General features: G+C 36.0%; 1 protein-coding gene across 1 annotated transcript in view; it reads right to left on the bottom strand.

Moving 5' to 3' along the window:
* Positions 1 to 17,956, bottom strand: part of LOC126882102 (GTPase-activating protein) — a 317,689-nt gene that overhangs the window by 91,959 nt on the left and 207,774 nt on the right. Inside the window, exon 5 of the mRNA XM_050646950.1 lies at positions 1,421 to 1,613. Within this exon, the coding sequence (XP_050502907.1) occupies positions 1,421 to 1,613 (193 nt within the window). The remainder of the gene's footprint in view (positions 1 to 1,420; positions 1,614 to 17,956) is intronic.

The following is a 17,956-nucleotide window of genomic DNA, read 5'->3' as shown; positions in this document are numbered from 1 at the left end:
TAAGAAACAGAAGAATAGAATGGAATGACCACATAAGCCGAATGACAACAAATAGGGTAGTCAGGACAGCGAGAGACGGTTTCCCAATAGGAAGACGATCAGTGGGAAGACCACGAAAACGATGGAACGACAACTTACTAGAGGCACATTGAAAAAACAGACAGAGTCATGTCTATACAAAAAGAAGAAGAAGAAGAAGACTTATTTCGAAATGCTCTCTTTCTTTTCCATCATCTTCTCTCCTTCTTTTATAAATATAATCATCAGTTGAGTCACTGTCCACGTTAGTGTTAAACATGGTCTATATGAAAATAATTAATAATTTGATAATATTCAATTCAAGTCTAAAATTTATTAAATTTTACTATGCCTAAGTACGGCGCTGTTCACTTTTACTGTCTATCAATAAAATTCCAATAATATTCGCGATTTATGCAAGTTCGGAGCTGTATTTGCATATTAAAAATTTAATTGTATATTTCACTTTTTCTTGTAGTCTTTTAAACACTTACCCTCTTTTATTATGTGGTTGGGTCGACTATTTATAACAGAATCACTTTACACTAAAATTATTGTAATAAATTCACTTGAAACCACCCAAAATTGAGTTTAATTTCGCAGCTAATTACTACACTTGTATTGTTGGCGAAAGCAGGACCGGACGTCCGTGATTAATATTGATATGACTCAAAATAGAATTGTGTGGAGAAATGCAATTAAGGAAGCCGACCCCGCATATAGTCCAGAAAGCCACTGCGCATCCGCTAGGAAAAATATTCCGAATCGAATTTTTTGCAAAATCTTACTCAAAAAGGACCCCTTTTAACAAATTTGCATGTTGCCAGGACCAACAATGGGTCAAAAATTTATTAAACGTTTTTTTTGTTTTTTTCTTAAATTTTTTTTTGCATGGAACAAATTTTTTAAGGTTTTTTGGTTCATTCCAAACAGAAAAGGTCTTTAGTGACTTTTCTCTAAAGTTGATAGTTTTTGACATATAAGCGATTAAAAATTGAAAAATTGCAAAATCGGCCATTTTTAACCCTCAAAAACTATGTGAAAAACTGAAAATTTGAATGTTGCCAAGGTAGGTAAATATTCTTTAAACATCGATTGATGAAATCCCGAAGAGTTTTTTGCAATACAATATTCAAAACTCCTTTGTTTTTTAATTGCTAATCAAGCGTGCGCGACCCACTTTTGGTCCTGGCAACATGCAAATTTGTTAAAAGGGGTCCTTTTTGATTAAGATTGTGCAAAAAAACCGAATCGGAATATTTTTCCTAGCGGATGCGCAGTGGCTTTCTGGACTAAAAGGGATAAGGTAAAGAGAATGATGATGCCGATTTTTCATATGTGATGTAGACTACAAAAATGTTCTTTTTCAAAAATAATGTTAGGTATAATTCATAATACTTACTTGTATATTTGTACTTTCTAATAAAAGATTCTTTAGGTCTTCATATACCGAAGCTGGGAACACCCTGTCCTCCGTATACTGTATTTGAAGCCTCAAGGAACCTAAGGAATTATCACTGGAGAGTCGAGTTCCGGGGGGCGTCGAGTTGGTCAAAAACGGTCGATTTTTCGTCGATCGTGGTTGGAGGTAATACCTGCAAGAATAAATTAAATCGTCAGGTTCCTTTTGGTTCTATTTTATAATTCAAAGTGATAACTTTAAACAAAATTGTAACGGTACCAAAGTTATTTGAAATTTCGATCCAGTTTACATTTGTAACACTTTCGCTGCGCACTGTATGTTAGATTCGTTAAACTCATATTTGTTTATCGAAGAATCGTAAGTTCTCACAAATCTTTAGTATTACGTAATTCATTCTTGATTCTCACGAATAGTCGAATGTATAATCTGTTTCTACGCGCTGGTAAGTTTGCCGTCAAAGAAATTAGAGCCATAAATCTTTCAGTCAATTGTTTTTACCGACAGAGAGTTCGAGTTTTATTTATTTTAGAGCCGAATGTTGATATAATAAATTCCAAAGTAGGGATAAAGTCTTCGAGTGCTTCTGAGTGTGTTATATAATCCAACAAGTGTTCTTTTTGATGATGCATATGAGAACGGGCCTTAGCCGTGAATACGTCCAAGCCAGCGTTTTTGTTGTGAGAAAAGTAGGTGGAACGAAATGTTGAGATCTGCTTGTTTGTTTTTTTGGTGATTGGTCGAGCTGTTTTGGTATGCGTTAGAGGGCTTAACCCAGTGCGTAATTTGCAACTTCTTATTGGTTAGGATTTGATTAATTGAATGTTTTGAATCGGTAATTGGTCGTTGGATTGTCGATGGGAAAGATCGTGTGATGATTCTAGAGAGGGCGTTTTGGTTGAGGAATCTGGTAGAGGTTAGAGTCGGAGGAGAGTAGAGCAGTTCTGTTAGGGCCGTCATGGGGTTAAGTTTTGTTTGGCAGAGAGTTCTGTTATAGTCGTCATCAAGGGACCGTTCAAGTATTACGTAACGCAGGTTGGGGGGGGGGGGTTAAAAATCTTCAAAAATTGTGTTACGTAATACGTGAAAGCCCCATTAAGGTGCGTTACATAGGGGGGAGGGGTCAAAAATCTTCAAAAACCGCGTTACGTAATACTTGAACGCTCCCCAAGTGAAGTTTAGTTTGGAGTTGCAGTCTTCGAAGTTCTTCGGCCGGCTGATAGAACTCAGGCCCGGCGATGCATTGCGTGAAAACGGAACTCCGGCAATCTTAGCTGATATTAGGCGATTGTCGATATTGTTTACCACTTTTGGTATCATTTTTTTACATGAGGTCAGATCCAGGAATTATGCAGAAGTTTTCTTTGGATGTTACTAGTTCAACACCCTAGTTAAAGCCTAAAGTTGCTAGTATTTTTTTGTTTACGTTAATGAACTAGATAACAATTTCTTTTTTTAAATATTTTTGTTTGAGTAAGTGCTAATTTATTTTGACAACGCTGAATTTTTCTATAAAAGTTTTTTAATGAACTATGGAGTTTTTTTAATGAACTATGGATAACCTGATGTACTTTTGTTGTATCAATTTGGTGACTTTAGTGAAGTGAAATCGCGCTTTGGACTTAACAACCACCAAGAAAAGTCAGGACTGATAAACAAGGTATATTTTGTAAACTTTCTATTTTATTTTTTTTTGGTAATCACGATCTCTATTTGTAGACCGTAAAGCGCTGGTTTCCCCGAAAGCGGCACCGACAAACTGCGACCGTAGCACTGCGATGAATTACGTCAGATTACGGTGAAAAATTCAAGGCTCTTCACTGCGGCAATGGAATGTGCAAACTCAGCAAGCGGTGGCTTCCAACGCATCGTTGGAAACCACCGCTATTATTTTGCATGGTACAGTTTTTTCTGACGTCATTCATCGCAGTGTTATGGTCGCAGGTTGTCGGCACCGCTTTCGAGGAAACCAGCGCTTAAGAGATCACAAATTTAGATTCATTCTTTTTTTTTTGTTTTAATAAATAATGTTTAATTTGCTAAATACAATCTTATTATTTCTTTTTTCCTTCTCTCTTGAATCGTAAGAACAGTAAAGAATTGGCTGAGTATAGTATAGAGTAGACAAGGTGAGTCACGCTATATTTGTTTTCACACCATATTTGTTTTCATATAAAAGTATTTTATATATTTTTTATTTGACTATGTTTTTGTTTTATTTTGATTTAGCTATCTTTCTTTTAATGTTTCCATTTTTTGTATATTTTTTGTTCCCATAAGGTAACCAGTGGCGCCCAATATTTTGTTTCTTTTTATCAGACATTCTTACTTTGATTTTTCTATTTTTTTATTTCTAAGCTAATAAGAGTATTTCCGATTCTGAGCTACTGAGACCATGTTCTTCATTGTGTAACATCCCCTTATATGACATATCAACATCGTGTCAAATTTTAATTTTCCATCAATGTTTCACTGGCATTTGACTGTTAATGGTACAAAATAAAAGCAAGTACACAACACATAAACAGTAAAAATCCTCTATGTAATTTCCTATTAGATAGAACTTAACTTTCGCATCTTCTTTTTCTCTGTGCCTCTCCCAATCGGAGGTTGGATATCATCATCATTATCTTTACTCTATCGACCACTGCTCTGAAGAATTCTACAGAACTGCATTTAAACAAGTCCCTTAAATTTTTCAACTATGGCACTCTCCTTCTTCCTATACTCCTTCTTAGTCTTATTTTTTCTGTATTACCAATCTTACAGTATTTCATATTGATATCCTATCATTAAGTATCCCCGATAGTGTAATTTTCTTATTTTTATTGTGTTTATTATGACGTATTTCACCAGAGGGACCGCAGACGTTCGGATACAATTAGCGTCTCTTTGCAAAGACAATGACGTCGACTTTGCAAAGTAACAAGACACTTACTCAACACACACACTACACATTACTCCCCTGATTTATGGTAAGTTATAGTCTAAAAAATCATTATGAAATTGACTGGCCAGTTGGTTGTGAAAACCAGTGCCAATAAAACACAAAACACACACACATTATGTCGTATACTTTATCCATTTCTCGCAATACTTCCGTGTTCGTTTTCTTCTCTGCCCATGCTCTTCTAAGCATCATCATAACACCACATTTCAAACGACTAGCTTATTTATGTGTTCTTGCTTGAATGTCCAGCTTTCAAGTCCATATTGCAGTATCGAAAACACTTGTACTATTGTAATACATATAATTCGAATCCTTCTAACCACTTAAAGTCCTACGTTTTGGCTATCTGTGGGCAAATTTTCAGCCAAATCGATTATGATGTATTTTTGGGAATGGATGAAAATGGTAAAAAACGGTATTTTAACGTTTTCTACACTATAAAATTTGATCAAAAACTTGTTTTGAATCAAAATAACTTGTTATAATGCCATATAATTACATTTTTGAGTCCCTTCTATTAAAATATTATGTTTTCCATTGATACTTTACGATAGAAAATGCAATTTTTTTTAAAATAAATACCAAATCACTGTAAAATCGCTTATAACATTTGGAGAAAAAAAAATTAGGGCACTCGTGGGAGTGCCGACAGAAGTGAAAACTTATAGTATATCAATTACGAGCTCATATCATAACATAAATATATGTATACAAACAAAATTTATTTCGGCGAGGTGATGATGGTCGCCAATGGAATACTTTTTTCCCATATAAAAAGTGCACAACGTCCCTAAAGAAGTTTTCACTTCAAAAATTTATTTCGCCGAAGCAGTGGCGGTCGCTAATTTAATATTTTTCCCCATCCAAAAAGTGCACAACGTCCCTGAAGAAGTTTTCACTTCAAAAATTTATTTCGTCGAAGCGATCACGGTCGCTAATTCAATACTTTTTCCCCATCTAAAAAGTGCACAACATCCCTAAAGAAGTTTTCACTTCAAAAATTTATTTTTGTCGAAGCAATGACGGTCGCGAGCACGGTCGCTAATTCAATACTTTTTCCCCATCTAAAAAGGGCAAAACGTCCCTAAAGAAGTTTTCACTTCAAAACATTTAGTCAAAGCAATGACGGTCGCTAATTCAATACTTTTTTCCCATCTAAAAAGTTCACAACGTCCCTAAAGAAGTTTTCACTTCAAAAATTTATTTCATCGAAGCAATGATGGTGGCTAATTTAATATTTTCCCCATCCAAAAAGTGCACAACGTCCCTGAAGAAGTTTTCACTTCAAAAATTTATTTCGTCGAAGCGATGACGGTCGCTAATTCAATACTTTTTTACCATCTAAAAAGTGCACAACGTCCCTAAAGAAGTTTTCACTTCAATAATATTACTAATATACTAATATTATACTTACATTATAATATTATACGTACATTATAATAATATAAGTATATACAAAATTTATTTCGTCGAAGCGATGACGGATCCTTTTTCCCCATTCCAAAATACATTTTACATTTATTTTAAATTTAAATACTCTTGCACAATTTATATATATATGTTACAGTTCAAGTTGATTATCCAGTTGGAGTTGACTCCAACTAGTTGGAGTCAACTCTAACGGCTGGTTTCAGTAAAAGTTAATTATAAATATAAAATGAAGATTTATATTCAACATTTACTAGTAAAAGTAGACTCCAACTAGGAAAAGTATACTCTTCCCAATGCCATTTAGTAAAAGTTGATTCTGATTCACACAAACAGCCGATTCTAGAAATTAAATGTTACTGAATATGTTCAAATTAGTCTAGGCTGTATCGTCGCCCCCGTTAGGTAAACTACTCCGATTCGAATTTTTTGCACAAACTTACTCAAAAAGAGGTCCTTATAACAAATCTACTGGGTACCAGGCAGTACCTTGATCGATAAATTGTTTAAACAATTTTTTTTAGACAAATTCACACAAATAATTTTTTCACTTCACAAAATAATTTTCCTAACAAGTGCAGAAAGTCATACTTTTCCGCACGCGACTGCAGTTTGCCGAACGATGCGGAGTTCGGCAAGCAGTCGAGTGCGGAAAAGAGACTTTCTGCAAGCATTAGGAACAATATTTTTTCTACGAGTCTTTAAAAAATGACCAAATCTTAATCAATTAATTTAATTAATATGAAAATACATACACAAATTAATTCTTTGACAAGGTTGTCAAAACCAAACTTTCAGCATAATTGGTTAGCATGACGACGATCTTGGTTTCCATGACGACGATTCAAAACCACTGTTATTGTCTACTGATTTGACTTTCGAATATTATGTCAAAATTATTTTATTTCATCGAATTCTCGCGTTAATTTCATTAAAACATGAACACAATAAGATATATTTGAAATAAATTAGTAAATAATATCTAAATATTAGTTTATTGTATGTATTATAATTACTTTAAGGCCATATTAACATATCTAAATTAACACGCGTGCGGAAAAGTAAAACTCGTGCTGAAAAGTAAAACGCGTGCGGAAAAGTAACACGCGTGCGGAAAAGTAAAACTCTAAACTAAAACGCGTTCGCGAAAGTAGACATTTTTGCACGCTCGTAGAAAGAAGGTATTTTGTGATTTTTCTCTAAAATTGATTTTTGTCGAGTTATACGCGATTTAAAATTTGAAAAATGCGAAAATAGCCATTTTCAAGGCTTAATAACTCGGTTAAAATCCATTATTATGAAAGTCAGAAAGTGACCAAGTTTATAGCCCCCTCTACAAGATCCAGCAGAAATGTTTGTCACTATTTTATTACTAAGCTTTATCTTTAATTATTAACAATGAGCGCTAAGTGCGTATTAGGCGGCCGTCAATGGTGAGTGCTAAAGAGATGCACCATTCCAGCCGTCCAATGGTGAATCTCACTCGCACTCACATTGACGGCCGCCTCAATACACGGTTAGCGCTCATTGTTGATAATTAAAAATAATATACCAATACAGAAGTAAAAACTTCGAGATGTATTCTGGTATAAAATCGTTTATTTAAAACTATAAAATGTCATCGATTGCAGAACGTTTTCGTTCTAAACAGAACATCTTCAGTGCCTAGAATGAAGTATTTCCACGTTAGTTTAAAGCAAAAGGTTAAAAATGTGACTGTTAAAATGAAAAATGTGGGAATACTTACATCCTGCCGAGTATTTTGAAACTAGCACACCGTAAATAGTGTTAACATCATCATATATGGTTTACATAATGTAATATGTTAAAATGTTATGACTACAAGTCGATGTTAATGGATAAAGTGGAACACATGCTAAAAGGGTGCCATGGTTCCCTGCTCGAAGATACTAGGTACTTGGAGGCCGTGAGGATCTTGGTAGCTGCGCAGCCAGAACTAGTTAGGGGGATACTGTCCCGTCTCCTCACGACCCAGTCCTTCCCGGACGTTTTGAAAAAGGCCCGCCTCGTTTTGATTCCGAAACCCGGAAAGAATCCGGAAGAGGCCAGTGCTTATCGACCGATCTGTCTTCTTGATAGTCTAGGCAAACTCTACGAGAACGTAGTCAAGAACCGCCTACAAGCGGAATTGGATGCCGCCAACGCCATCTCTGACAGGCAATTTGGATTCAGGAGAGCAAGATCGGCGGTAGACGCTGTTAAGTTCATTACGGACGGCGTGGGGACTACTTGTAGAAGATGGGCGGTGACTATCATGTTTGATGTCAAAAATGCGTTTAACTCGGCAAATTGGGGACATATAGTCCGTAGGATGGAGGCCCTCAATTTGTCGGGTTACCTAATAAACATCGTGAGGAGTTACCTGTCGAACAGACTCGTATCATTTACGGGCGGAGAAATTAAACTAACGGCGGGTGTTCCACAGGGGTCGGTACTTGGCCCAACGCTGTGGAACATTCTTTACAACGAAGTCATTAACATACGTTTCGGTCGTGATTGTACAGCGGTCGCGTACGCCGACGACCTGGCTATTCTGATAGTCAGTAATTATTATTGGGATATCGTAAGTACGGCGGAAAGATGTTTTAGACGGGTGGATGCCTGGATGCGGGCAAACGATCTTGAGCTTGCGGGTGCAAAAACAGAGGTGGTCATACTAAAGGGGCCGAGAGAGATGCCGGACCTGTCCTTCCAGTTCGGAAATGACAGGGTCTCTCCGAGTCTCTGTGCCAAATATCTTGGCGTAGACCTCGACAAAGGACTTAGGTTCACCAAACACCTCACAAGGGTGGTAGGGAAGGCCGAGGCGCAAAGTGCAGCTCTCCGAAAAATAACACCCAATATCGGAGGGCCGAGTAGCGCCCGGAGAAGACTGTACCTGCACGTTGTACAGTCTACTCTTCTCTACGGGGTTCCGGTCTGGGTCGGGGTTCTGCGCCATCGGAAATATATAGATATACTAAACAAGGCACAGAGAAAACCTCTGTTAAACGTGGTCAGTGCGTATAAGACCACGTCTACCGTGGCTCTACAGGTGATTGCGGGCGCCCCTCCCATCCATCTCCTGGCCAGAGAACGCGTGTTCATGCATGAACATCGGCATGGCCACTTACCGGAGGTAAGGGCAACGGCGCGTCAACGGTTGTTGACGGACTGGCAGGCGGAATGGGAGGCGGAAATCACCAAGGCCCGATGGACTAAGAAACTAATTCCAAACGTGGAGTCATGGTACACCTGCAAGTTCAGGAGAACGAACTATTATTTTACCCAATTTCTCACCGGGCACGGGTCCTTTCGGGCATTCACCCATAGGATCGGGAAAGCGGAAGATGACCGGTGCCGGGCCTGTTCGGTGAGGGAAGACGCAGAGCACTGTGTTTTCCGGTGCGGCGTGTTCGCTGGCGAACAGGCCAGGCTGCACGGCAGATTCGGAGCCGACGTAAGCCCAGACAACATATTGCAGCGCGCGACAGTCAGTAAGGCGGACTTCGAGTTCCTCGTAGAGATCGTTACGTGCATTATTAAACGAAAATCGGTGTTAGAACGTCAGGAACAGAATGGGATATAAAAAAAAAGACATAATATATAATCGAATCATCTCTAAAATTAATAAAATATCGAGTAAGGTAGGTAAATGATGACACCCAATGTATAGTGTATTTATGTATTAATGTAGCGTACAACAAACAAAAGGCGACCCTTATGTCGAGGGACGCCTTCCCACTTTCCCTTTGATCTCTTCCTGTATGGTTTTCGATCCCATTAGGATCAGATAGAGCTCCCAATGAAGCCCTGCCACAACTGGTAGGCATTTCTTTTTTTTTTTTAGGCAAGGCCGTCACCTGCAGGAAGAGCCACCACCTCTCCCCTACCGCGTCTAGGCAGGGGGAAGAGAAAACATGAACCCAATCGCCTACTCACCAGAGTAGGCAAGACCTTTTTCCCCATTTCCTACCGCTTCTAGGTGGGAGTATGGCAATGAATATTTTTTCTGGCATCTTCATCTTCAGGCAGCTTGGGATATCCCTATGCATCGCTCTCTACAGAGCCCGTCCAGGGATATCCCGGGTCGAAAAAGGGGTGGTTTTGGTTGGTAGGCGGCTGGTTATGGGGTGCACGCGGGATGCATTGATCATACGTGGTTGGCGTATCCTAGCGTGTTCTCCTCTCCTGACCGAGTCCAACAGTACTAGGGACACCTTCCCTAGTCTGCTATGAGCGTTCCCCTCAGTCCAAAAAAAAAAAAAAAAAAAGATACTAGGTACTTGCCAATTCAATGGGCACAGACCAACTGAGAAATTATGAAGTGGATATACAATTTGACAAGGGTGACATGACATGACAAGATAAAGCCAATTTTTGGTTAAAGTTTCATTTGATTTTGGATTTTTTAATAAAATGTGAAGGTTTGTCTGCAAAAATAATTTAAATTATTTGAATAATAAAATCTACTGTAAAGTTTAAATTAGCAACTCTCTATTCCAGAATAACTTACAGATTCATTAAATTTAATGCAGATATATTACGTGGTTTAAGTTGTGACGTCATCGGATGTGAAATGACGAGATGGAAATTGAGTTTGTTGAAACAAGGAAATACACAACATAATAAGATAATTAGACTTGCGTGGAAAAACAAAGCTAAACAAGCCGAGAAAACCAGAATTTGAGAGTATTTTTATGTGATGAAATGTTGGTTGCCTAACAAGGCAAGCAGGCAACAGGTTGAAGGTAAACGGTAGAATATTGCGAGAAAACAGTATATATACAAAAGGTGGCTATTTATTGCGTTAAATTTATTATTAGACTATTGTAATGAATAATTATGTCTGTTAAAAGTTGGAAAATAGTTGTTAACAAAATTAAATAACTAAAGATTACTGTTAGTGAGGTAGATATATGTATGAAGGATATGATTGTATATAGTATTGTGAAATGAATGAAAGTATGTAATAATATAATAAAATTAAACTATGTGACATAAAGTCTAATTCATCTTTATGTAGTTTTGAAAGGACTGAATGAATTGGAAGTAATGTATCTTGATAGTCTACCAACGTAGAATAGTGAATAAAATAATTAGAATGAGAGCTACCAATATAGGTCAAATTGTGGGTTGGTGTCAATATGTAAAGAAGAATCTAAATTGAATGAGTATATGAAATAGAAAAGTATGAGATTGATTTCTATTGGTGATAGTGGAGTGAACAGACTGAACTAAATGAAATATATTTAAGTGCAGAACTTTATGAACGTATGTGATTGTAACTGAAATCAAACAAATGAAAAATGTGAAAAAATTTTTATTTTAAATTGGGATAAATGGATATTGGAAGTTGCCTGATATTAATGGAAATGAAAAGATAGATGAAAAAAGAAGAATAGTGAATGCAATAAAACTTAAATGTTATAATCTGAAAGAAGTTTGACTGAATGGGTCGTAATGGATATAGGTGTGCAGTATCCTATTGTTAAGTAAAGTCTAAGAATCTAAAAAGAAAGAAGTGACAGAATGTTACTAAGTAAGGAAAGTGATATATATGACAGACCAGAGTGATTGGATGTATGGTGTTTTTTATTATTGTAAGCGGAGATGAGAGAAAATGAGTAAGTAACATAACAGGCAACAGGATAAGTGAGTGTGAAGAACATTCCAAAGAGACAATAAACCAGACCGATTTAAGGATTAATAATAATAAGAGCCATTTAAATAAATTATGAAAGAAATGGTGAGATGAGATATAGAGGACCTGAAAAAGAGACAGTGACACAAGGTCAAACCAGAAATGACTATGAGTGGAGAAAAAAAACCCTCTTATTCCGAGGTTGTACGGTTTACCCAAGATACATAAAGTTGGAATTCCTATACGTCCTGTCGTCAGTTTCATTAACACTCCAGTTTCTATTTTATCAAAATTCATACTCAACACCTTAAAAAATTTAATCAACTTCACACCCCGTTTTACTGTATCAAATTCATACCAATTAGTTGATAAACTTCAACTCATCAATCTCAATCCAGACATAACTATGCTTTCTTTTGATGTAAGCAACCTATTTACTTCAGTGCCCAAAATCGAAACTTTAAGTCTGGTAAAATCACTCTTAGTCAACAAATCTTTTCAGCCCAATGTCATTTCACCGATACTAGATATCCTTGAATTATGTCTATCTCAAGATTTCTTTCAATTCAACAACAAATTCTATAAACAACCAGATGGTTTAGCAATGGGCAGTTGCTTATCCCCATTCCTAGCTGATGTCTTTATGGATCATTTAGAGTCCAATCACATTATGAAAAATCCAGAAATTTTACATTGGTTTCGTTACGTAGATGACTGTTTGGTCTTCATCGCTGGACATCATGACTCAGCTCAACAACTACTTCTTAAAATTAACTTAATTCACCCTAATATCAAATTTACCATGGAACTAGAATCTTCTCAGGCCATTAATTTCCTTGATTTATCTATTACCAGACTTAACAACCAATTCAACTTTGGTATCTTTCGTAAACCCACCCAAACTGACCATGTAATTCATTTTTCTTCTAATCATCCTCTATCACACAAACTAGCAGCTTTCAGAAGCTTCATACACAGACTTTTCTCTATACCTATGTCAACAGATTCATTCAACAAAGAACTCAACATTATAAAACAAATAGCTGTCAACAATGGTTAAGATCCCTCTATAATAGATAAACTCATCCGTAAAAGAGAATCTAAATTGCTTCAAAATTCTGCTTTCCATCAGTCATCTTCCTCTTCTGCTATTTACAGGTCACTACCATATCATAACCCACATCTATCTGAAAAGATTAAACGTATTGTATCTAACTCTTCTGAGAATATACATATTTCTTTCAAAGTTGGAAATACCCTTGGCCACTTTTTGACAAATACTAAGGATACAATACACTATATGAATCGTAGTGGTGTTTATAGACTGACTTGTTCTGATTGTGATGCCTCTTACATCGGCAGGACTTACAGATCACTCTCAACCAGATCTGCTGAACATTCTAAAAGAGACACTACATCAGCCTTTTCCCATCATTTAAAAGTTAATAATCATCATCTTGACATCCCTGATGGTGTTAAATTAATTCATAACATCCAAGACAGAAACAATCTACGCCTGGATTTGTACGAGGACCTTGAGATTTCCAGAGACATGAGGACCAGCCCCAATTGCGTTAATCGTCAAACAACTTTAAATCGTCCTTTTACTCCTATCCATCGACAACTATTCCCTTAATCCAACCCTAGTTTTCTCTCATTATTCCCCTCAGCCCCCTTCCCCTTTACTCCTATTCTCCATTTTCCACTACCCCACTAGTTTATAACAATCTTCTCTTTCCATACTAATTACCCATTAACACATATCTCAACTTGCATTTCTTTTCAACTTCATTACTGCCTCCCCCACTATCCCATCCCTAACACAGTTTTGATTCTTCTATTTTCCTATCCTTCATATTTTTTTTTTCTCCACTCATAGTCATTTCTGGTTTGACCTTGTGTCACTGTCTCTTTTTCAGGTCCTCTATATCTCATCTCACCATTTCTTTCATAATTTATTTAAATGGCTCTTATTATTATTAATCCTTAAATCGGTCTGGTTTATTGTCTCTTTGGAATGTTCTTCACACTCACTTATCCTGTTGCCTGTTATGTTACTTACTCATTTTCTCTCATCTCCGCTTACAATAATAAAAAACACCATACATCCAATCACTCTGGTCTGTCATATATATCACTTTCCTTACTTAGTAACATTCTGTCACTTCTTTCTTTTTAGATTCTTAGACTTTACTTAACAATAGGATACTGCACACCTATATCCATTACGACCCATTCAGTCAAACTTCTTTCAGATTATAACATTTAAGTTTTATTGCATTCACTATTCTTCTTTTTTCATCTATCTTTTCATTTCCATTAATATCAGGCAACTTCCAATATCCATTTATCCCAATTTAAAATAAAAATTTTTTCACATTTTTCATTTGTTTGATTTCAGTTACAATCACATACGTTCATAAAGTTCTGCACTTAAATATATTTCATTTAGTTCAGTCTGTTCACTCCACTATCACCAATAGAAATCAATCTCATACTTTTCTATTTCATATACTCATTCAATTTAGATTCTTCTTTACATATTGACACCAACCCACAATTTGACCTATATTGGTAGCTCTCATTCTAATTATTTTATTCACTATTCTACGTTGGTAGACTATCAAGATACATTACTTCCAATTCATTCAGTCCTTTCAAAACTACATAAAGATGAATTAGACTTTATGTCACATAGTTTAATTTTATTATATTATTACATACTTTCATTCATTTCACAATACTATATACAATCATATCCTTCACACATATATCTACCTCACTAACAGTAATCTTTAGTTATTTAATTTTGTTAACAACTATTTTCCAACTTTTAACAGACATAATTATTCATTACAATAGTATAATAATAAATTTCAACACAATAAATAGCCACCTTTTGTATATATACTGTTTTCTCGCAATATTCTACCGTTTACCTTCAACCTGTTGCCTGCTTGCCTTGTTAGGCAACCAACATTTCATCACATAAAAATACTCTTAAATTCTGGTTTTCTCGGCTTGTTTAGCTTTGTTTTTCCACGCAAGTCTAATTATCTTATTATGTTGTGTATTTCCTTGTTTCAACAAACTCAACTTTCATCTCGTCATTTCACATCCGATGACGTCACAACTTAAACCACGTAATATATCTGCATTAAATTTAATGAATCTATAAGTTATTCTGGAATAGAGAGTTGCTAATTTAAACTTTACAGTAGATTTTATTATTCAAATAATTTAAATTATTTTTGCAGACAAACCTTCACATTTTATTAAAAAATCCAAAATCAAATGAAACTTTAACCAAAAATTGGCTTTATCTTGTCATGTCATGTCACCCTTGTCAAATTGTATATCCACTTCATAATTTCTCAGTTGGTCTGTGCCCATTGAATTGGCAAGTACCTAGTATCTTCGAGCAGGGAACCATGGCACCCTTTTAGCATGTGTTCCACTTTATCCATTAACATCGACTTGTAGTCATAACATTTTAACATATTACATTATGTAAACCATATATGATGATGTTAACACTATTTACGGTGTGCTAGTTTCAAAATACTCGGCAGGATGTAAGTATTCCCACATTTTTCATTTTAACAGTCACATTTTTAACCTTTTGCTTTAAACTAACGTGGAAATACTTCATTCTAGGCACTGAAGATGTTCTGTTTAGAACGAAAACGTTCTGCAATCGATGACATTTTATAGTTTTAAATAAACGATTTTATACCAGAATACATCTCGAAGTTTTTACTTCTGTATTGGTTTTTTAAACTATGGTATACAGCCAACTATTGGGATTTTCCCATTGATTTTTTAAAAATAATATCTTATTAATGAAATAATGACAAAAATTTCTTCATGATCTTATAGAGGTAGCTTTAATTTTTGATTTTTTTTAGTTTTTGACTTTCATAATATATAATATCGTATGGCATTTTTGCCTTTCGGACAGTTCCGGCGCCAATTACACCTTTAACCCTGTTTCAAGTAACTAGTGTCGATGTACACTAGTCCAGGGGGACCTACGGCTTAACGTGCTCTCCGAGGCACAGTGAGACGGCTCGTGTCATTATTGGAAATGAAAATGGTTTGTCTTTGGCAGGGCTCGAACCCACGTGCACTGGCGTATGAGGCCAGCGATTATGCCGTTACTCCACGGCCGCTCGCTCGACTTTCACAATAATTATCTTTAACCGAGTTTTCGCGATTTTCAAATTTAACTCGCTAATAACTCGACAACAGTAAATTTTAGAGAAAAAAAGGCCCAAAGGATCTAAGAAAAATTTGTACGAAGTGAAAAAATTATTTTTGCGAATTTGTTTAAAATCATTGTTTATCGCCAAATGTCACTAAAATCATTCATTATTGTACTCATTTGCCCTCATTTTCGGCAGTAAAGTATCACTTTGTTGTATTGAAAGAAGAATGTTACTTTACCTGCCGCGATTATTAATCAAATTAACCGAGATTGAATGTAAGTGGTCAATGGCAGCAATCGATTATTTATTTGAGTGAAATTAAAATTTATTTACTTTAATTATTAAAAATATTGTACAAAATTTATCTTATTATTAATAAAATTTATGTCAAAAAGTAAAAATCTGTAGTGTTTCGCAATTATATTCATACAAAATAAATCAAAACTTTACAGATTTAGTAATTAGGTAGGTATACAATATTGATAACTATCGATTAAACATCAAAACCAGCCATCGTGCAAAAGTCATCTGTCATTACTGTCATACGAATTTTTTATTTCGTCTAAAATTAAAAAAAATTTCCTCAAAGTTGTAAGTAAGTGTTAATGTTTTTTATGATTGACGATACAATTTTGTACGCACCACCTCAATACTCTTTATCGAACGCGTCTGTTGCTCGCTTCGCTTCCTCTGCTCGTAATATCACACTCGTTCGATAAAGAGCCACTTTACTGACTTGGTACATAAATAACTATTAAACAATTTTTCGACCACGGTACTGCCTAGTACCATCTGTCCGACAGCGAGTATAACTCCTCGTTACTTATAACAGGTAGAATGACAAATGAGGTGTCAAAGGAAAGATTAATATCCAAGGATGGTACTAAAGGTGACAAATTTAACCTAGGCTGTCTATCCGTCCGTCCGCGAATATAACTCCTCCGTCATTATAACAGGTAGAATGACAAATCTTCTTCTTCTTCTTTTTGTATAGACATTACTTTGTCTGTTTTTTCAATGTGCCTCTAGTAAGTTGTCGTTCCATCGTTTTCGTGGTCTTCCCACTGAACGTCCTCCTATTGGGGAACCGTCTCTCGCTGTCCTGACTACATTCTATTCTATTCTTCTGTTTCTTACCCAGTTATTAATGTTATCCACCTTGCATCTCCGTCGTATATCTGTACTTCTAGCTCTGTCCCATAGAGTCTTACTATCGATTTTTCGAAGGGTTTTCATCTCGGCTGTTTCGAGCAATCTTTTTGTCCTCTCTGTGTCGGGTTGTGTTTCTGCCGCGTATGTCATTATTGGTCTGATGACTGATTTGTAAATTCTGCCTTTCATTTCTTTTCCGATATGACAAATGATGTGTCAAATGAAAGCTTATAATCCAAGGATGGTAATATTCTGTATTTCTTCTGTCATCCATCTTTGCTTCCGTGGTCGCTGTTTTGTGAGCATTTCAGTTGCCGTTGCAAGGGCGTGTCTTATTTCCTCCCGAAGGCGAAAGTTAAGGATGTTTAATTATATGACAGTGTGCTAAAAAACAGTGTGAAAAAGTAAAACCCTTTTAAAATACATTGTTACTTCAGACACACTTTAAACCCTTCATGTACTGCTATCTATATTTACAATTTTCACACAATAAAACCTTTACAATTACATAATATGAGATAGAGTAGATAAAAATTATTTTTGTGAATTTGGTTAACAAAAATTGGTTAAACAATTTTTCGACCGCGGTACCGCGTGACACCCTGTGTATTTGTTATAAGGATTGTTATACGGATGTACATATTTCTTTGAGTAAGTTTGTGCAAAAAATCGAATCAGAATAATTTACCTAACGGGGGCGACGTTACAGACTATACTAATAAGTAGTTGAAACGGTCAAAACAAAGAAACGCACACTCATCAAAAAAGCACTTGAGATTCTCGTATAATCAACATTTACTGAATCGATCCAGTAAGAGTCAACTCCAACTAGTAAAAGTTGATTTAAATTTTTAAAAACATCTTTTACGGCTCGTTTCAGTTGGAGTCAACTCTAACTGAAAATCAACTTAAACTGTAACATATGCATACACATAATAAATATACGTATAAAATTTATTTCGCCGAAGAGATGACGGTCGCAGCATGTTTTTGTTATTTGTAGTTTTTTTAAGGACAAAAGGGCAAGTTTGAGCCTAGCAAGTGTTCGGCTTGCGCCCCTTGGGCTTGGCGCCCGGGTGCCTCGCACCCCTTGCACCCCCGGGTAGAGACGGCCCTGCGGTCGCGAAATAAATCCT

The sequence above is a fragment of the Diabrotica virgifera genome, chromosome 3 (assembly GCF_917563875.1).
Source record: "Diabrotica virgifera virgifera chromosome 3, PGI_DIABVI_V3a".
In the NCBI taxonomy this organism is placed as follows: Eukaryota; Metazoa; Arthropoda; class Insecta; order Coleoptera; family Chrysomelidae; genus Diabrotica; species Diabrotica virgifera.
Note: the sequence above shows the minus strand (reverse complement) of the source record. Positions and strands in the feature narration are given on the sequence as shown.